The sequence below is a fragment of the Zophobas morio genome, unplaced genomic scaffold (assembly GCF_036711695.1).
Source record: "Zophobas morio isolate AGI-343-1 ecotype UQ-CSIRO unplaced genomic scaffold, CSIRO_AGI_Zmor_V1 ptg000008l, whole genome shotgun sequence".
Lineage (NCBI taxonomy): Eukaryota > Metazoa > Arthropoda > Insecta > Coleoptera > Tenebrionidae > Zophobas > Zophobas morio.
The window spans coordinates 1,725,086-1,746,820 of NW_026972113.1; the positions used below are offsets into that span (position 1 = coordinate 1,725,086).

The window sequence follows — 21,735 nt, forward strand, 5'->3', positions numbered from 1 at the left end:
ACTTTGGTTTCTTTGAACTATTTGGATTTTTTCATTTATCAGATTTTTTTTGGACTACAAGGTTTTTTCTTTATTTTTTTTTTGATATTTCGATTTTTGGATTATTGGATTTCTTAAGGTTCCTGGGTTTCCGGCATTTTTTGGATTTTTTAATTTTTCGAATTTTTGTGTTTTTTTATTTCATTAATTTTTTTGATTTCTTGGAATTTTCAGAATTTCTAGATTTTTTGGACATTTTGGACTTCCTAGAATTTTTTAGATTTTTACTTTTTTTGAACTATCTGAATTTCCTGAGGTTGTTGGGTTTTTTCATTTCTCAAATTTTTTTTCGACTATTCGGATTTTGTTTTTTTTGGATATTTCGATTTTCTGGATTATTGGATTTCTTAAGGTTTCTGGGTTTCTTGCATTTCTTGGATTTTTTGAATTTTTCGAATTTTTTGAACTTTTCAGTATTTTTGAACTATTTGGATTTCCTGAGGTTCATGGTTTTTTTGCATTTCTCAGATTTTTTTGGACTATTCGAATTTTTTTCTTATTTTCTGGATATTTCAATTTTTTGGATTATTGCGTTTCCTAAGGTTCCCGAGATTTTTGATTTTTTCGAATTTTCGTGGACTTTTTGATTTCATTAATTTTTTGGATTTCTTGGAATTTTTGGATTTTCTAGATTTTTTGGACTTTTTGGACTTTCTGGATTTTTTGAACTTTTTAGTTTTTACTATTTGGATTTCCTGAGGTTCTTGGGTTTTTTGCATTTCTCAGATTTTTTTTGGACAATTCGGATTTTTTTTTTATTTTTTGTATATTTCGATTTTTTGGATTATTGAATTTCTTAAGGTTCCTGGGTTTCTTGCATTTCTTGGATTTTTTGATTTTTCGAATTTTCGTGGATTTTTTGGATGTCTTGAAATTTTTGGATGTTCTAAATTTTTTGGACATTTTGGACTTCTTGGATTTTTTGGATTGTTTACATTTTTTGAACTTTGCAGTATTTTTGAACTATTTTGATTTCCTTAGGTTCATGGGGTTTTTTGCATTTCCCAGATTTTTTTGGACTATTAGAATTTTTTTCTTATTTTCTGGATATTTCGATTTTTTGGATTTATTGGGCTTCCTAAGGTTCCCGGGTTTCTTGCATTTATTGGAATTTTTGAATTTTTCGAATTTTCGTGGATTTTTTGATTTCATTAATTTTTTGGATTTCTTGGAATTTTTGGATTTTATAGATTTTTTTGGACTTTTTGGACTTCCTGGATTTTTTGAACTTTTTAGTTTTTTTTAAACTATTTGGTTTTCCTCAGGTTCTTGGGTTTTTTGCATTTCTCAGATTTTTTTTTTATTTTTTGGATATTTCGATTTTTTGGATTATTGGATTCCTTAAGGTTCCTGCGTTTCTTGCATTTCTTGTTTTTTTTTTTAATTTTTCAAATTTTCGTGGATTTTTTAGATTTCTTGGAATTTTTTGATGTTCTAGATTTTTTGGACTTTTTTAGACTTCCTGGATTTTTTAGATTGTTTGGATTTAACGGATTTGAAGAATTTTTTTAGACTTTGTTGGATTTTCTGGATTTATGCATTACATTAATTTTTTATATTTTCTGTATTCCCTAGATTTTTTGGGTTGCCTGGATTGTTTGGACTTTTTGGTTTTTCTTGATTTTTCGAATGTTCTAGTTATTTTTTTGGGATTGTCTGGATTTTTTGCATTTCATAAAGTTTTTGGATTTTTTGAATCTTTTTGCCTTTTTTTGTAGTGTTTTTTTTCTTCTGTTTTGTTCTTTTTTGATGCCGTTTTTGACTCTTCAAAAATAAAAAATGGGAAAGATTTTCTAAAATTATCCAATACAATTTTAGTACGGAATACGTTTTCCGCGCACCATATCGATTTTGTTTTTCGGACCATACTGTGTAGTTTTAATACCGAAATAAGCTATTTAGCCGTAAATTATCCGGCGGCCGTATTTTAATAACGTTGTTTGTTCACACATTTGTCTTAAACCGGCCCCTCCGAAAAACTTTAATTAAACTCCACCCAGAATTAAAAAGTGTCCAACAGCGCGTACGAAGTTTCCAGATAAAACTCGTCTTCTAATTAACTCGCGAGATATCACCTTATGCCCCGAAAACCCATCGATAATTATTATTCAGGGCGGTCTTTTACAAACCGTAATTTCCTATCCCGCCATAAACCCGCGAGAAAATCCTCGCACAATCTGCTCGCAAATCCTCCGAGGTCGCTCCGATCCCGAAAAAAGCAGCCGAAAACAGCACACAATCTTGCAATAGCATACAGAATAAATTAGACTCGTTCCTTTTTACTTCTGTTCTCGACAGTTTACAGGATTATATTGATTACAGGCCAACTCCAGCGAGTCCTGCCGTCACCACCGAAGCCGCCGTGCAAAAAGTTTCAACAGCTCCGGATTTGATGCAAACATCCACAATTGGAAATGTCGTGTCAGCGCCAATCTCTGCCAGAATCGGTAAGCGCGATAAATAAGGATTCCAATCTAAAAAAACATGCGTGGAGAAAATAAAGCCGATACAATAAGCACGGAGCAAAAATTTATTCATAGAAAGCTGGGCGATTCCTGGTCGGTCGGGCGGAGGGGGTTATTAGAAGCCTAGATGGGTTTGATGTTTTTGGTGCCGTGGACGCTCACATCGGGGCGGTTATTTATGAAAGGGGAGGTTTCGTACTTTTCTTGCTATTTATTGCGTTTGCTCTTACGGGGATGATTTATGCGCTGAAGGTCGACTCTAACAAAGGAAATAAAATTAGAACCGTAGGTAAATACAATATGATGAAATTTATGTCTCCACCTATTCCGAATAAATATTTAATAAAGAGTTGGGAGTTGCGATGAATAATGGAAGCAGAAGGGCCACATTTTGGCTCTTTAAACACGAATTGTGAGACGCGCTGGGGACTACAGTGAGAGACTTAAATTTTTGAAAAACTAATATAGATTAAGCGAGGAAAAAATATTTTCCAAAAATAGAACACCAAAGTCCCCCAAAATTGTTTTAAATAATTTATAGAAAAAATGTCCAGTTCATCTTTTGATATTTATGTATTTAAATTTTTCGATTTTTCAATTTTTGGGTTTCTAAATTTTTTATTTTCGTTTTTAGATTTTCAAACTTTCAATGTTTAAGTTTTAGGATTTTTCAATTTTTAGATTTTTATTATGTATTTCGATTTTTAAGTTTTTAAATTTTTCGACTTTTGTTTTTTGATTTTTTGCTTAATCGGTTTTTCAAAATCTTGCGATTTTTAAATCTTATATTTTTCAATTTTTCAATTTTTTGATTTTTCACTTTTTTGTTGTTTCGATTTCTCAATCTGTCGATTTTTTGGCTTCTCATTTTTAGATTTTTCGATTCAATTTTTCGAAATTAATTTTTCAGTTTTTCGATATCTCGATTTTTCACTCTTTATTTTATCGGTTTTTGTAAATTAAAATTTTTCAATTTTGCATTTTCCCATTTTTCGATTTTTTGCCACATTCATTTCTCAAAATTCCTATTTTCGACTTTTTGATTTTTTGTGGTTTGCAATATTTCAGTATTTGGATTTCGATTTCGGGATTTTTCAGTTTTTCGATAATAATTCATCTTTTCGATTGTTCGGTTTTCCAATTTTTCAGCGTTTCAGTTTTAGAATTTGTATTTAAATTTTTCAATTTTTCAATGTTTGCGTTTCTAAATTTTTTATTGTTTTGTTTTCTTTTGATTTCTCCTTCTCGTTTTTACATTTTCAAACTTTCAATGTTTAACTTTTAGGATTTTTCAGTTTTTAGATTTTTATTATGTATTTCGATTTTTAAATTTTTAAATTTTTCGACTTTTTGTTTTTTGATTTTTGCTTAATCGGTTTTTCAAAATCTTGCGATTTTTTAAATTTTATATTTTTCGATTTTTCAATTTTTAGATTTTTCACTTTTTGTTGTTTCGACTTCTCAATCTTTCGATTTTTTGGCTTCTCATTTTTTGATTTTTCGGTTCTTCAATTAACGAAATTAATTTTTCAGTTTTTCGATATCTCGATTTTTCACTCTTTACTTCATCGGTTTTTGTAAGTTAAAATTTTTCAATTTTGCATTTTCCCATTTTTCGATGTTTAGCCACATTCATTTCTCAAAATTCCTATTTTTGACTTTTTGATTTTTTATGGTTTGCAATTTTTCAGTATTTGGATTCGATTTCGGGATTTTTCAGTTTTTCGATAATAATTCATTTTTTCGATTTTTCGGTTTTCCAATTTTTCGGCGTTTCAGTTTTGGAATTTGTATTTAAATTTTTCGATTTTTCAATTTTTGGGTTTCTAAATTTTTTATTGTTTTGTTTTCTATTAATTTTTCGCCTTCTCGTTTTTACATTTTCAAACTTTCAATGTTTAACTTTTAGGATTTTTCAATTTTTAGATTTTTATTATGTATTTCAATTTTTAAGTTTTTAAATTTTCCGACTTTTTGTTTTTTGATTTTTGCTTAATCGGTTTTTCAAAATCTTGCGATTTTTAAATCTTATATTTTTCAATTTTTCAATTTTTTGATTTTTCACTTTTTTGTTGTTTCGATTTCTCAATCTGTCGATTTTTTGGCTTCTCATTTTTAAATTTTTCGGTTCTTCAATTTTTCGAAATTAATTTTTTAGTTTTTCGATATCTCGATTTTTCACTCTTTACTTTATCGGTTTTTGTAAATTAAAATTTTTCAATTTTGCATTTTCCCATTTTTCGATTTTTAGCCCCATTCATTTCTCAAAATTCCTATTTTCGACTTTTAGATTTTTTGTGGTTTGCAATTTTTCAGTATTTGGATTTCGATTTCGGGATTTTTCAGTTTTTGGATAATAATTCATCTTTTCGATTTTTCTATTTTCCAATATTTGGACGTTTCAGTTTTGGGATTTATCTATTTAAATTTTGCGATTTTTTGGTTTTTCAACTTTCGGTGTTTGTAAATTTTTGGTTTTTTCGATTTCTCAACTTCTTGATTAATGGATTTGGTTATTTATCGAATTTTCGATTTTTGATATTTCCGATTTCTGGACTCATCAATATTCAGTGTCTAAGTTTTAGGATTTTTCAATTTTGGGATTTTTTAAATCTTTCAGTTTTCGATTTTTCAATTTTTTGATTTTTCGATTCGTTGACGATGACGTTTTGATTTCTCAATTTTGTAAATTTTCAATTTTTCGAATTTTTAAATTTTAGATTTTTCACTTTATTGTTGTTTCGATTTCTCGATCTTCGATTTTTTGCCTTCTCGTTTTTAGATTTTTCGGTTTTTCAATTTTTCGAAATTAATTTTTCAGTTTCAATTTAGAATTTTCCCATTTTTCGAATTTTAGCCACATTTATTTCTCAAAATTCCAATTTTCGAATTTTTGATTTTTGTGCTTTGCGATTTTCCGGTATTTCGATTTTGCGATTTTTCAGTTTTTCGATAATTAGTTCATCTTTCCGATTTTTCGGTTTTCCAATTTTTCGACGTTTCAGTTTGATTTATGTATTTAAATTTTTCGATTTTTTAGTTTTTCAACTTTTGTCGTTTGTAAATTTTTGGTTTTTTTCGATTTCTCAACTTGTTGATTAATGGATTTGGTTATTTATCGAGTTTTCGATTTTTGATATTTCCGATTTCTGGACTTACCAATTTTCGATGTTCAAATATACAGTGTCTAAGTTTTAGGATTTTTTACTTATTCGGTTTTTCAAAATTTTGCGATTTTTTGAACCTTTCAGTTTTCGATTTTTCAATTTTTTGATTTTTCGATTCGTTGACGATGATGTTTTGCTTTTGAAAATTTTCAATTTTTCGAATTTTTAAATTTTAGATTTTTCACTTTATTGTTTCGATTTCTCAATCTTTCGATTTTTTGTGTTTTCCTTTTTAGATTTTTCGGTTTTTCAATTTTTCGAAATTAATGTTTCAGTTTCAATTTTGAATTTTCCCATTTTTCGATTTTTGGCCACATATATTTCTCAAAATTCCTATTTTCGAATTATTGATTTTTTGTGGTTTGCGATTTTTCAGTATTTCGATTTCGATTTCGCTATATTTTAGTTTTTCGATAATAATTCATCTTTTCGATTTTTCGATTTTCCCATTTTCGACGTTTCAGTTTTGGAATCTAAATTTTTCGATTTTTTAATTTTTCGAATTTTCGATTTTTGATATTTCCGATTTCTCGATTTCTCAATTTTCGATGTTCAAATTTTCAATGTTTAAGTTTTAGGATTTTTTTATGTACATATTTCGATTTTTAAATTTTTAGATTTTTCGACTTTCTTTTTTTTTGATTTTTTACTTATTCGGTTTTTCAAAATTTTGCGATTTTTTAAATCTTACAGTTTTCGATTTTTCAATTTTTTGATTTTTCGATTCGTAACAATGACGTTGTGATTTCTCGATTTTGTAAATTTTCAATTTTTCGAATTTTTAAATTTTAGATTTTTTACATTTTTGTTGTTTCGATTTTTTGGCTTCTCGGTTATAGATTTTTCAATTTTTCGGAATTAATTTCTCTACTTTTACCTTTTCTCGATCTTACTCATGACCCCTAGAGTACGAAGAATTAGGTCCCCCGTTTCCATCTGTCTGTCTGTATATTTGTTCGTCTGTCCGTCTACCTTAGCAAGTACTAGCCCCGCCCACCCGCCCTCTATTTTCTCAGGGAGTATGGCGTCTGCCAAAATTAATCTTGTCTGAGCAAGATCTAGCCCCGCCCACCCGCCCCTTTTTTCTCAGAGGATATATCATTTGTCAAAATAACACTTACCTTAGCAAGTACTAGCAGGTACTATCCTCTGAGAAAATAAAGGGCGGGTGGACGGGGCTAGTACTTGGTAAGATAGGACTGATTTTGGCATATGACATATCTTCTGAAAAAATAGGGGGTGGGTGGGCGGGGCTAGTACTTGGTAAGATAAAACTGATTTTGGCAAATCACATATCCTCTGGGAAAAGAGGGGGCGGGTGGGCGGGCCTAGTATTTGTTAAGATAAAACTGATTTTGCTTCTATTAATTTTGTAAAAACTCAAAAATGCTAGATATTTTACTATACTTTAGGTGCGAGGGAAGTTCTGTCGAAACAGCTTTCAACCAAGTTAAAATTTCTCAAATTTGAATTCTCCCATTTTTTGATTGTTAGCAATTTTCGTTTCTCAATTTTGCGATTCTTTTTTTTAATTTTTAGATTTTTCGACTTTCTGTTTTTTGGATTTTGTATTTTTTCAAAATTTTAATCTATTCTATATATCTTTTCGATATTTTAATTGTAGGATTTTTGGATTTAAAATTTTTAAAATTCTGGATTTTTCAATTTTTCAGTTTTGACAATATTTTGATTTCTCATTCAAAAACTAACTAACTAAAAATATATTTACAGGACATGCGTAACTTCAATTGTTTATGTTTATACCTCGAAAGAATGCGACAATTAAGCATGCATTAAGCAAACAGAGGAAGCGATTAAAATTATTAATTAAGCTACAATGCAGCAAAACGTTCTCAATATTTTTTTTGGGTACGTCGATGTTATTATGATAATTTTTATTTTATTAAAGACGTTAACCGAACACACGTCGGCAACCAACTAATACATGACTGGCTCTTATCGTGTTTTTGCAGGTTGCTTATCAGTCCGCCGCTTTTTTGTTCTTCCTCTATATTTACATGAAATGAAACTTGATCATTATATTAAATTAAGATTTTTAAAAATGTTTTCTTTATTTCTCTACATCAAAAACTAGTTTACATCCAAGTCGTTAACCTGTAAAAAATAAAATAATCCATCATTAAAAATACCTCTTGCGTTTTGACTTTCCCCATGTTCGTTCCTTTCGGATAATTCCACATTCAGATCGCATAATATGAATGGAACGTAAAAGCGAAAGTAAGGCAGCTGAATCTCTTAAATTCTAAACCCTTATATAAAACGCCGTAATTTGAGTAGGTACTTATTTCGCCATCTCGAAACCCTACAACAAAGTAGATCAATCGAAGAAACTCAATATTTTTGCAATCAAGGAATCTCCTTTCCCCTAATCCGAACTTTACACTGACAGAATCGAAATCTTTGTTGCTTCAGAATCTCCGATGACTTTCGTTTTTATTTGCCTCGCCGGGTTTTCTTTATCATCGTTACGACGCTATTGCTGTTTTTCGCCCGAGGGTGAAGGTCGACCAATGAAAACATCACGTCTCATCACCTGGGGTGCCTCCAACAATCTCACCCTCGCGTGACATTTGCTTTATTCGAATACGTTAAGTAATTTCCAGTCCTGCAAAGCCGCCGCTGGAGTGCGCCATGGAAGAAGCCAATCTTTCTGCCATTTCTGCCTGTTTTGCGTAAGCGATGCGAAAATAACACGAATGCTTATAACACCGCGCTGACAATAAAGAGGTGTTTTCATAGCTGTGCTTTATTTTCTCATGAAAAATGAATTAGGATAAAAGCTCCCGGCTGAGGGGAAGTGACTCTTGTGTTTAGCGGTTGAGGTTTAGTGGAAATTAAATTGCGATTAACGAGAGGAGACAGAGGGGATGTCATTTTCACATTTTCACGGAAAATGAATTAATTTGGAAAATTTTGAACCAATTGGTACTACTGTGGCGGTACAATAACACGTTGGTAAGCGGAGAAAGATAAACGGCTTCGTGGTCTAGTGGTAAGGATACCTGCCCGGCGTCCTTAAAGAATCTAGAGAGTCTATGCAATCGAGAGTATCTAGAACCTGCTTAGTCACCACTTTATTCAAATTTTCGCGTAAATTTATGCTTCATTCGCGTCTACATCCTCCACCACTATGTTTTTATTGTAGCAGCTATCTTTTGGCCATTTACTTTTTTAATTTTCTCCCAGTAGGCCTTACATCACTGTCACGCCCCGCCCCGCCCCAGATTCCATTTACCACTAAATCTCCCCATTTATCGCGCCGTCAAGCAACTGAAATCCATATAATGTTTTTGGTGTTTTGTGTAAATTGCAGAATGCGGTGTGCCTAAGATGTTAACGCAACCCCAGTCGAAAATCGTCGGCGGCAAGAACGCTCCCTTCGGCCGATGGCCCTGGCAGGTAAGATAAGAAATTACGGATGTTCCTTAAGCTTCTTTTCCGTCTTCCTCACCCTTTCCTGCGTCCGATACTAACTCACATTTATCTAGCTTTAACGCTGTGTACACTTTTGCGCTTTCTCAGATTATTTTTATTTATACGAGTGAAGAAGGTTGCTCTCTTTCTACTAATTTTAAGAATTATGCAAATCTGATTTATTTCGCAAACCCGGAAATAATCGGATTTGTCGGAGATATTTTATTGTGTTTTGTGTTTAGGTCTCGGTGCGGAGGACCTCGTTTTTTGGGTTTTCGAGCACACATAGGTGCGGAGGAGCGGTGCTTAATGAGAACTGGATTGCGACGGCTGGACACTGCGTCGACGAGTAAGATTGTTATATTTTTTTAGGTTATGTATCTGTGGCAGAAAGGCAAAAGAAAATAATTCGATATCGATGATTCGTTCATTCATATAATTTTAATATTTCTATATAAACGCTGGGGGCAAAGTCGTTTTTTTGAATGGTAGGCAGGTGGGCGGGGTTATTGCTTGCATGTAAGACTGTAGCCCCACCCACCCACCCGTTTCCCGTTTTGATGACCCTTCTTATTGGCACTGAGATGGAAGTTGTATTTAAATTGGCAAATAATAGAATCTAAATTGAACATTTTTTTTTAATACAATTTTGATACTTATTCGAAAAACGACCTTGCCGTTAACTGTTACACAGAAATAAAAAACAATCATTTAAAGTAGCTACAATGTAGTACAATTTCAAACGACGCCCTTGTCCCCGAGCCAATGAAACAATTTATTAAGGTGGAGCTTGAGTGAGTGGGAGGAGCTTCAGTAATATTGGAGCGGAGTTAAGTTTAGAATTTTTTGCAATCTTATGAATATGCAGTGTAGGAGGTGTGGGTGGCATTTACAGTTGTACCTCATTGTGTCCGAGCCAATAAAATGGGTCATGAAAACGGAATAGGGGTGGGTGGGTGGGGTCACTTTCTTCTTTGAGTTAAATCTTAGATTGTACCGCTTGTCAAATCAAAATTCAATTCCTGTTTTATAACAAATAAAATAAATCATTGAAATTGAAAAAGGAGGTGGGCGGAGTTAAGTTTAGATTTTGTTTGCTGTCTTACGAGCAAGCAATAGCCCCGCCCACCCACCCTTTCTTTATTCTAGTGAAGACTCTTAATATTGTTAATTAATAACACTATTATTTTATTAGAATCATACTCAAATCTGTTATCGTTGGTGAGAAAGTAGATAAATTGTAAATAAAATATCTAGAAAAAACCAGCTGGTGTTAAATAAGTAAACGTAAAAACTACATTATAACACGATATTACTGACACTCCTCCCACTCGCACAAGCTCCACCTTAATAAATCATTTCATTGGCCCAGAGAAGAGGAGCGGCGTTTACAGTTGTAAGATATCGTGTCTACTTCATTTGATTTTTAAATATTTATTCCTAAAAGCTGACGGTAAAATCGTTTTTCGTATAAAAATAAAAATGCTTTAAAAAAATGTTTAGTCCTCTGTTCTGTTATTTGTCAAAATAAAATCCAACTTTCGTGTCAGAGCCAATAAAATGGGTCATCAAAACGGAGTAGGGGTGGGTGGGTGGGGCTACTTTTGGCTTTGAATTAAATCTTACATTCTGCCGCTTGGGATGAGTTAAGTTTAGATTGTTTCTCCAGTCTTATCAGTAAAAAATAGACCCGCCCACCCACCCTTTCTTAATTCTGGTGATAACTCTTGATGCTGTTAATTAATAACCACCTTATTGTCTTTTCGATTCCTATTCAAATCTGTTAAATCGTTGTGAAAAAATAGATACATTGTAAATAAAATATCTATAAAGTATTCAGCTGGTGTTAAATAAGCAAACTCAAAACAATATTAAAACACAATATTACTGATGCCCCTCCTACTCGCAGAAGCTCCACCCTAAAAAATCATTTCATTAGCCAGGAGAAGAGGCGTGGCTTTTACAGTTGTACAAAGTTGGGTCTACTCCATATGATTTTTAAATATTTCTCACTAAAAGTTGACGGCAACGTCGTTTTTTGTATAAAAAAATGCTTTAAAAAAATATTTAGTCCTGAATTCTATCATTTGTCAAAATAAAATCCAACTTTCGTGTCAGAGCCAATAAAATGGGTCATCAAAACGGAGTAGGGGTGGGTGGGTGGGGCTACTTTTTACTTTGAATTAAATCTTACATTCTACCGCTTGGGATGAGTTAAGTTTAGATTGTTTCTCCAGTTTTATCAGCAAAGAATAGCCCCGCCCACCCACCCTTTCTTAATTCTGGTGATAACTCTTGATATTGTTAAATAGTGAGCACATTTTTACCTTTTCAATTCCTACTCAAATCTGTCAAATCATTGGTGAGAAAATAGATAAATTGTAAATAAAATATCTACAAAAAGTCAGCTTGTGTTAAAAAAGCAAACCTGAAGACTATTTTAAAACACAGTATTACTGATGCCCCTCCTACTCGCACAAGCTCAAACTTAAAAACTCATTTCATTGGCCAGGAGAAGAGGCGTGGCTTTTACAGTTGTACAAAGTCGGGTCTACTTCATGTGATTTTTAAATATTCCTCTCTAAACGCTGAGGGCAATGTCGTTTATCGAATAAAAATAAAAATGCTTTAAAAAAATATTTAGTCCTCTATTCTATTATTTGTGAAAATAAAATCAAACTTTCGTGTCAGGGCCAATAAAATGGGTCATCAAAACGGAGTAGGGGTGGGTGGGTGGGGCTACTTTTTACTTTGAATTAAATCTTACATTCTGCCGCTTGGGATGAGTTAAGTTTAGATTGTTTCTCCAGCCTTATCAGCAAACAATGGCCCCGCCCACCCACCCTTTCTTAATTCTGGGGATAACTCTTGATGTTGTTAATTAATGACCACATTTTTACCTTTTTGATTCCTGCTCAAATCTGTTAAATTGTCGGTGAGAGAATAGATAAATTGTAAATAAAATATCTAGAAAAAAATCAGCTTTGTTAAAAAAGCAGACCTGAAGACTATATTAAAACGCAGTATTACTGATGCCCCTCCTACTCGCACAAGCTCCAACTTAAAAACTCATTTCATTGGCTAGGAGAAGAGGCGTGGCTTTTACAGTTGTACAAAGTCGGGTCTACTCCATATTATTTTTAAATATATATTTCTCACTAAAAGCTGCGGGCAACGTCGTTTATCGAATAAAAATAAAAATGCTTTAAAAAAAACTAGTCCTCTATTTTATTATTTGTGAAAATAAAATCCAACTTTCGTGTCAGGGCCAATAAAATGGGTCATCAAAACGGAGTAGGGGTGGGTGGGTGGGGCTACTTTTGTCTTTGAATTAAATCTGACATTCTGCCGCTTGGGATGAGTTAAGTTTAGATTGTTTCTTTAGTATTATCAGCAAACAATAGACCCGCCCACCCACCCTTTCTTAATTCTGGTGATAACTCTTGACATTGTTAATTAATAATCACATTTTTACTTTTTCGATTCCCACTCAAATCTGTTAAATCATTGGTGAGAAAATAGATAAATTGTAAATAAAATATCTAGAAAAAAATCAGCTTGTGTTAAAAAAGCAAACCTGAAGACTATTAAAACACAGTATTACTGATGCCCCTCCTACTCGCACAAGCTCCAACCTAAAATCTCATTTCATTGGCCAGGAGAAGAGGCGTGGCCTTTACAGTTGTACAAAGTCGGGTCTACTCCATATGATCTTTAAATATATATTTCTCACTAAAAGCTGCGGGCAACGTCGTTTATCGAATAAAAATAAAAATGCTTTAAAAAAAATTAGTCCTCTATTCTATTATTTGTGAAAATAAAATCCAACTTTCGTGTCAGGGCCAATAAAATGGGTCATCAAAACGGAGTAGGGGTGGGTGGGTGGGGCTACTTTTGTCTTTGAATTAAATCTGATATTCTGCCGCTTGGGATGAGTTAAGTTTAGATTGTTTCTCCAGTATTATCAGCAAACAATAGCCCCGCCCACCCACCCTTTCTTAATTCTGGTGATAACTCTTGACATTGTTAATTAAAAATCACATTTTTACCTTTTCGATTCCCACTCAAATCTGTCAAATCTTTGGTGAGAATATAAATAAATTGTAAATAAAATATCTAGAAAAAAATCAGCTTTGTTAAAAAAGCAGACCTGAAGACTATAATAAAACACAGTTTTACTGATGCCGCTCCTACTCGCACAAGCTCCACCCTAAAAAATCATTTCATTGGGCAGGAGAAGAGGCCTGGCTTTTACAGTTGTACAAAGTCGGGTCTACTCCATATGATTTTTAAATATTTCTCACTAAAAGGTGACGGCAACGTCGTTTATCGAATAAAAATAAAAATGCTTTAAAAAATATATTTAGTCCTCTATTCTATTATTTGTCAAAATAAAATCCAACTTTCGTGTCAGAGCCAATAAAATGGGCTTTCAAAACGTAGTGGGGGTGGCTGGGTGGGGCTACTTTTGGCTTTGAATTAAATCTTACATTCTGCCGCTTGGGATGAGTTAAGTTTAGATTGTTTCTCCAATCTTATCAGCAAACAATAGCCCCACCCACCCACCCTTTCTTATTTCTGGTTATAACTCTTAATATTGTTAATTAATGACTACATTTTTACCTTTTTGATTCCTTCTCAAATCTGTTAAATCGTTGGTGAGAAAATAGATAAATTGTAAATAAAATAACTAGAAAAAAATCAGCTTGTGTTAAAAAAACAAACTTGAAGACTATATTAAAACACAGTATTACTGATGCCCCTCCTATTCACACAAGCTCCACCCTAAAAAAATCATTTCATTGGCCAGCTGACGAGGCGTGGCGTTTACAGTCCTACAAAGTTGAGTCTACTTCATGTGATTTTTAAATATTTCTCTCTAAACGTTGATGGCAACGTCGTTTTTCGAATAAAAATAAAAAATTTATTAAAAAATATCCAGTTCTAGATTGTATTATTTGTCAAAATAAAATCCAACTTCCGTCTCAGAGCCAATAAAAAGGGTCGTGAAAACGAAGTAGGGGTGGGTGGGTGGGGCCATTTTTAACTTTGAGTTAAATCTTACATTCGTCCGCTTGTGAAATAAAAATCCACTTTACAGAAATAAAATAGGTTAGCAAAATGCAGAAAGGAGGTGGGCGGAACTAAGTTTTCTACAGTATCTTTCTAAGCAAGCAATAACCCCGCCCATCCATCCCTGTTTTTATTCTTGTGACTATTCTAGTAGAATAGAAGTACAGTCGAATTATAAATCTGCATTAAGAGAAATTTTTAAAATGTCAAAAGATCCAGGAACAGGTGAATTACACCAAAAAAATTGAGACAAAAATGAGATAAATTGAAGAAATGGAGATAAAGACATTAAAAAGATGGAAAAAATAAAATTACAATGTCACGATTGTCAAAGACGTTAACCGAACACACGACGCCAACCAACTGACACATAACTTTCCCTTATTGTAAGCTTTTCCCCATTTTTCCATGCTATATTTCAAGATTAATATTGCACAAAACTGAAGTGATTTTAGCTTCAAAGTAGAAGTTTTGCTTTGTTTAAGTTACGGCCTTTTGGCTTTCTGTCGCAGATACGTCTAGTGACTTAGAATCAGTGGCGTCTCGCCAGCCAGTATGATTTTGCAAGAATTTCAGAATGTTAACCACGTCATGGAAACTGTCCTGCGTACACATTTACTAAACGGTTTTATCGTAAGTGAATGTTAAGTTAATTTGTCCCTTAACTTGCTTCAGCTGAAACTTAATTTCAGTTTCGCTTAAGCAGAGGTTTTAATTAAAAGCAGGACTGTGTTCATGCATATCCAAACAAAAAAGAAGGTTCCAGCTTGGTTTATGTGGAGATTATTTTACAAAATTAGTTCCTTTAATGGTCTACAAAACGAACTAACTTCTTTCATAATACGCTTCTGACACAGTTCTCTTCCCGTGGCCGTATCAAGGGATCAAAGTTTCTAACTTAATTAAATCGTAATTACATCTAGAGGAATTCAGTAGTCACGAAGGCACAAGAGACAATAATTATTTAATTTTTCTCGAGACACTAACTGATTGCTTCGCCAGTCACCAATTAAACCTCCACTACATCCCCACATCGACTTTTTCCCTTTCAATTACCCCAATTAATAAGCGGCGAGGCTTAATTCATCCTTAAATTCAAAAGCAAACACAAATCAAGCGAAAGGAAATGTTTGCCTGCACCGAAGTCAAAGCGATTTTTTCCTTTCACAGAAATATTTCAAATGTTTCAGTTTGCTTACATCCCAGATCCGGATTCGGGTCGGCGAGTACGATTTTTCAAGTGTTCAAGAGGAATTTCCGTACGTCGAAAGAGCGGTGGCGAGGAAAGTGGTTCACCCCAAGTACAACTTTTTCACGTATGAATACGATTTGGCTCTGGTTCAGCTTGATAAACCTCTCGAGTTTGCTCCGCATATTTCTCCTATTTGTTTGCCCGCTTCCGATGATCTGCTTATCGGCGAGAACGCCACCGTCACCGGATGGGGGCGGCTGAGCGAGGGCGGGACGCTGCCATCCGTTCTACAAGAGGTAAGTCCGCCACTTAACACTACGTGACGTCACACGCCAAAAACGAGCTCGCTTTTTAGTTTCACTACGTAATAATAAGTAACTCGGAGTTCATTTTTGTGCGTGTTTTATGCGTGGCAGAGTTGGCGAAGTCTGCGACACAGCCGAGCCTACGCAGCTGTTTCGAACTCAAAACTCCGAACAATTTCGCAACTTTCAAAACAACTTGCGTAAAATAACTCACAGCCGTATTAACCGTTAAAGTAGAATAAAACTTCCCCACTATCTCGACGCAAGCAGGGGGGAAAGTTATCGACAGATCTCCGATAAGTGCGAAAAAAAATGAATGTTTTATGTGGGGTTTGGGTTTTAATCATTGTTCGTATAAGCGCTGGATTCAGCCCTAACCTAAACAAACCTATTCGTTTGTTTTCGTTTGATAAAACCGCCTGGAAAAATCCATTATCTCGGCGCTTTCGTGGCGAGAGAGAAAACTGAGTAGTGTCCACACTTGCCAAAGTTTTTACTGCTTTTCCGATCGGAAAAAGTTTCACGATTTTATGATCATTAAGGATTTGGAAGGAAATATGAAATATCGCTTCGGGTATCGGAGAAATGCTTTTTTATTATTAACAGGGTGAAATTTAGGCCTGGACATATATAATTCAGACTTCGACATGTATTCGGAGGAGTGGATATTCATGTTATAAATCCTTGGGTCGGAGGCAAGGCTCAATTTGTTTCCGATTTTTATTTAGTTCGAGGAATTCGCGGTAAATCACCGGGTCGTAGGTTGTAATAATTGCGATTTTAACGAAACGTTTAATTGCACTCGTTTTATTGACGATTATTGCATTCTGATGGCAGCGTGCATTTTAATTTAATGTAAAACCCAATCGTGGTGCTCGAAATTTAATAAAAGCACACTGGATAACTCAATGGCTATTAAAATTGAGCTAGTGATAAATTATTACGAGCGAAAAACAAAAATATTCGTCTTATTAATTTTATTCAAGTTGTAATCGAGTCATCCACGGAAATCTGAAGCGTCGATTTGAGCTTTCGGTAATTTTCGTATGGTCTATAATTTTAAAGGTATCGCAAAATTGATTCCGGAAAATTGGTACAAATTTTCGAAAAAATTAAACCAAAAGTGGCTTTCGCAAGCCGAAATCTACAAAAAAATCTGTTTAGGGAATTTTTGAAATTTCATAAGAGCACTGAAAAATTGAGCTTTGGAAAAAGTTCTCTAAATATTCGGGTTGAAAGTCAAAATTTTTGAAAATCCAAAAATTGGCATGTTTTTGTGCGAATTTGGAAAAATGGTGCAATTTTTCGAAAAAATGAAGCCAAAAACGGCTTCTCAAAGTAAAAATCTACAAGACCATTCTTTGGGTAGCTTTCGAAATTGGCGAAAAATTCGTCGAAAACTTCATTATGATATTTAAAAATCGAGCTTTTGCCTAAAATTGACCAAAAATCCATTAAAAATTCTGTTATGATATCTCGAGGCGTGTAAATTTGTGATTCCGGGGCAAGATTTTCGTAATATTCGGTTTGAAAGTCAAATTTTTGGAAATCCAAAAATTGGCATGTTATTTGAGCGATTTTGGAAAAATAGTGGGATTTTTCGAAGAAATGAAGCCAAAAACGGCTTCTGAAAGTCAAAATCTACAAGAAAATGCTTTGGGTAGCTTTCGAAAATGGTCAAAAAATGGTCGAAAATTTCATAATATCGTTTAAAAATTGAGCTTTTGCCAAAAATTACCTGAAAAATCCATTAAAAATTCTGGTATTTATATCTCGAGGTGTTAATTGGAAAAATATAGAGCCTTTATGGTCTCGGAGCAAGATTGTCGAATATTCGGTTTGAAAGTCAAAATTGTTGAAAATCCAAAAATTGGCATTTTATTTTGTCGATTCTGGAAAAATGATGGAATTTTTCGAAGAAATGGAGCCAAAAATTGCTTCTGAAAGTCATAATCTACAAGAAAAGTTTTTGGGTAGCTTCGAAAGTGGTCAAAAAATGGTAGAAAATTTCATAATGGTATTTACAAACTGAGCTTTTGCTAAAAATTGACTAAATATCCATTAAAAATTCTGTTATATCTCGAGGTGTTAATTAGAAAAATATAGGGCTTAATGGTCTCGGAGCAAGATTTTCGAATATTCGATTTGAAAGTCAAAATTTTTGAAAATACAAAAATCGACTTGTTTTTGGGATTTTTCCAAGAAATGAAGCCAAAAACGGTTTCTGAAAGTCAAAATCTACAAGAAAATGCTTTGGCTAGCTTTCGAAAATGGTCAAAAAATAGTCGAAAATTTCATAATAATGTTTAAAATTGAGCTTTTGCCAAAAATTGACTAAAAATCCATTAAAAATTCTATTATGTATATCTCAAGGTATTAATGAGAAAAATATGGCGCTTTTATGGTCTGGGGGCAAGATTTTCGAAATATTCAGATCAAATGTCAGAATTTTTAACCCCCAAAAATTGCCATATTTCATAATTCGAAATAAATAATAGAAATTTTCGCCAAACTTAAACCAAAAGTAACTTTTGGAACTTGAACTTTCTTTAAGTGATTTTCGAAAATGGTCAAAAAATTCTCGAAAATTTCATGAGTTGAAAATTGAGCTTTGGAAAAAGCATCCTATAAATCCAAAAAAAAAATCTCTGGTGCATGTCTTGACGTCTTGATGAGCAAACTATAACACCGTTATGGCCTCGGAGCAAGATTTTCGAAATTTTCGGTTTGAAAGTCAAAATTTTGAAAAATCCAAAGATTCGTCAAATTTCATATTAGCAGTTCTGGAAAAATGGTAGGAATTTTCGAAGACATGAAGCCAAAAATAGCTCCTGTAGTTCGACATCTACAAAAAAATATATTTTTAGGTAATTTTCGAAAAAAAATTTTGTAATTCAGACGTCGATTTTAGAAATATTCGATTGTAAAATCAAAATTTTTAAAAATCCAACGACTGGCCGATTTTGGAAAAATGGTGCAAATTTTCGAAAAAATGAAGCCAAAAATTTCTTCTGAAAATCAAAATCTACAAGAAAATTCTTTGAGTACTTCACGAAAGTGGTCAAAAAATGGTCGAAAATTTCATAATCGTATTTAAAAATTGAGATTTTGGGAAAAATTTCCTAAAAATCCTTTAAAAATGTTGCCTTGTATATCTCGACGTGCTATTTAGAATTTAGAATAATTTTATGGCTTGGGAGCAAGATTTTCGAAATATTCTTTTTGAAAATCAAAATTTTCAAAAATCCAAAATATCATCATGTTTTTTGCTAAATTTTGGAAAAATAGTGGGAATTTTCGAGGAAATGAAGTCAAAAACAGCTTCTGAAAGTCAAATTCTACAAGAAAATTCTTTGAGTAATTTTATGATGGTATTTAGAAATTGAGATTTTGGACAAAAATGTAACAGTAAGATTTTCGAAATATTAATTTGGTTTCAAAGTCAAACTTTTAAATATCTAAAAATGGGCATTACTATTTCATAGTGGCGATTTTGGAAAAATAGTAAGAATTTTCGAAGAAATTAAAGCAGAAACAGCTCCTGAAGGTAAAAATTAAAAAAAAATTTTTTAGGTAATTTTCGAAAATGGTCGAAAAATAATTGAAAATTTCAAGAGTATTGAAACATTGAGCTAATGAAAAATGTGTCCAAAATTTTTTTATGGTCTCAAAGATTTTCGAAATATTCGTTTGAAAGTAAACATTTTTAGAAATCCAAAAAAATCAGAAAAAATAGTAAAAATTTTCGAAAAAATGAAACCAAATAGCTTCTGACAGTCGAAATCTCAAAAAAAGCAGTATTTAAAAATTGAGCTCTTGGGAAAATTCGTCTACGAGCATGAGATCATGAGCATGATTGATTTGAAAAATACAGCAAATTTTCGAAAAATTCGTTTGAAATTCAAAATTTTTAAAAATCCAAAAATGCCTTTTTTTATATTGGCGAAAAAAAGATAGAATTGAAGCCAAGAATAACTTCTGAAAGTCGAAATTTACAAAATAATCCGTAGATAATTTTCGAAAGTGGGCGATTAATGTTAGAAAATTTTAAATACACCTATAATTATGAAAAAAATTGGGCCTCGGAATATATTTTCGAAATATTGGATTTGAATATCAACATTTAATACGAAATTAAGACCAAAATAGCTCTTAGAAAAATTTACAAAAAAGACTCTTTAGGTATTTTCGAAAATGGTAGAAAAATGATTGAAAACTTCATACAACTGTTAAAAAATTGAGCTTTGTAAAAATGTAAACCTGCTAATTCAAAAAATACAACACCTTTATGGCCTCGGAGCAACAGTTTCGAAATATTCAATTCAGTTTAAAAATTAAAATTTTTAAAAACCCCAAAAATTGCTATATTTCATATCCGTGATTCTGGAAAAATGGTAAAAATTTTCGAAAAAATTAAGCCAAAAGTAACCTTTGGAAGTTGAAATCTATAAAAAATATCTTTAGCTGATTTTCGAAAGTAGTCGAAAAATAGTCGAAAATTTCATAATGGTATTTAAAAACTGAGCTTTTGCCAAAGATTGACTAAATATCCATTAAAAATTCTGTTATGTATATCTCGAGGTGTTAATTAGAAAAATATAGGGCTTAATGGTCTCGGGAAATATAGGGCTTAATGGTCTCGGGGCAAGATTTTCGAATATTCGATTTGAAAGTCAAAATTTTTGAAAATCCAAAAATCGACATGTTTTTTGAGTGATTTTGGAAAAATAATGGCATTTTTTGAAGAAGTGAAGCCAAAAACTGTTTCTGAAAGTGAAAATTTTCAAATGGTCAAAAAATAGTCGAAAATCTCATAATAACGTTTAAAAATTGAGCTTTTGGCAAAAATTGACTAAAAATCCATTAAAAATTCTATTAGGTATATCTCAAGGTATTAATGAGAAAAATATGGGGCTTTTACGGTCTGGGGGCAAGATTTTCGAAATATTCAGATCAAATGCCAGAATTTTTTAAACCCCAAAAATTGCCATATTTCATAATTCTAAATAAATAGTAGAAATTTTCGCCAAACTTAAACCAGAAGTAACTTTTGGAACTTGAACTCTCTTTAAGTGATTTTCGAAAATAGTCAAAAAATTCTGGAAAATTTCGTGAGTTGAAAATTGAGCTTTGGAAAAAGCAGCCTATAAATCCAAAAAAAAAAATCTCTGGTGCATGTCTTGACGTGTTGATTAGCAAACCTCGGAGCAAGATTTGCGAAATTTTCGGTTTGAAAGTCAAAATTTTGAAAAATCCAAAGATTCGTCAAATTTCATATTAGCAGTTCTGGAAAAATGGTAGGAATTTTCGAAGACATGAAGCCAAAAATAGCTTCTGAATTCAGACGTCGATTTTAGAAATATTCGATTGTAAAATCAAAATTTTTAATAATCCAAAGACTGGCCGATTTTGGAAAAATGGTGCAAATTTTCGAAAAAATGAAGTCAAACATTTCTACTGAAAGTCAAAATCTGCAAGAAAATTCTTTGAGTAGTTTACGAAAGTGGTCAATAAATGGTCGAAAATTTCATAATAGTATTTGAAAATTGAGATTTTGGGAAAAATTGATTAAAAATCCTTTAAAAATTTTGCCTTGTATATCTCGACGTGCTAATTAGAATTTAGAATTTAGAATAATTTTATGACTTAGGAGCAAGATTTTCGAAATATTCTGTTTGAAAATCAAAATTTTTAAAAATCCAAAATATCAGCATGTTATTTGGGCGATTTTGGAAAAATAGTGGGAATTTTCAAAGAAATGAAGCCAAAAACAGTTTTTGAAAGTCAAAATTTACAAGAAAATACTTTGGGTAGGTAACTTTCCAAATGGTCAAATAATAGTCGAAAATTTCATAATAACGTTTAGAAATTGAGCTTTTGCCAAAAATTGACTAAAAATCCATTACAAATTCTATTAGATATATCTCAAGGTATTAATGAGAAAAATATGGCGCTTTTATGGTCTGGGGGCAAGATTTTCGAAATATTCAGATCAAATGTCAGAATATTTCATAATTCTAAATAAATAGTAGAAATTTTCGCCAAACGTAAATCAAAAG

At 32.4% G+C, this 21,735-nt stretch overlaps 1 protein-coding gene across 3 annotated transcripts in view; it reads left to right on the top strand.

Moving 5' to 3' along the window:
• Positions 1-21,735, top strand: part of LOC135125006 (serine proteinase stubble) — a 137,023-nt gene that overhangs the window by 112,292 nt on the left and 2,996 nt on the right. For all 3 annotated transcript variants that reach the window (XM_064050272.1, XM_064050273.1, XM_064050274.1), the window contains 4 exons: positions 2,362-2,486; positions 9,006-9,091; positions 9,349-9,455; positions 15,370-15,667. In XM_064050272.1, coding sequence (XP_063906342.1) covers positions 2,362-2,486; positions 9,006-9,091; positions 9,349-9,455; positions 15,370-15,667 — 616 coding nt within the window. The remainder of the gene's footprint in view (positions 1-2,361; positions 2,487-9,005; positions 9,092-9,348; positions 9,456-15,369; positions 15,668-21,735) is intronic.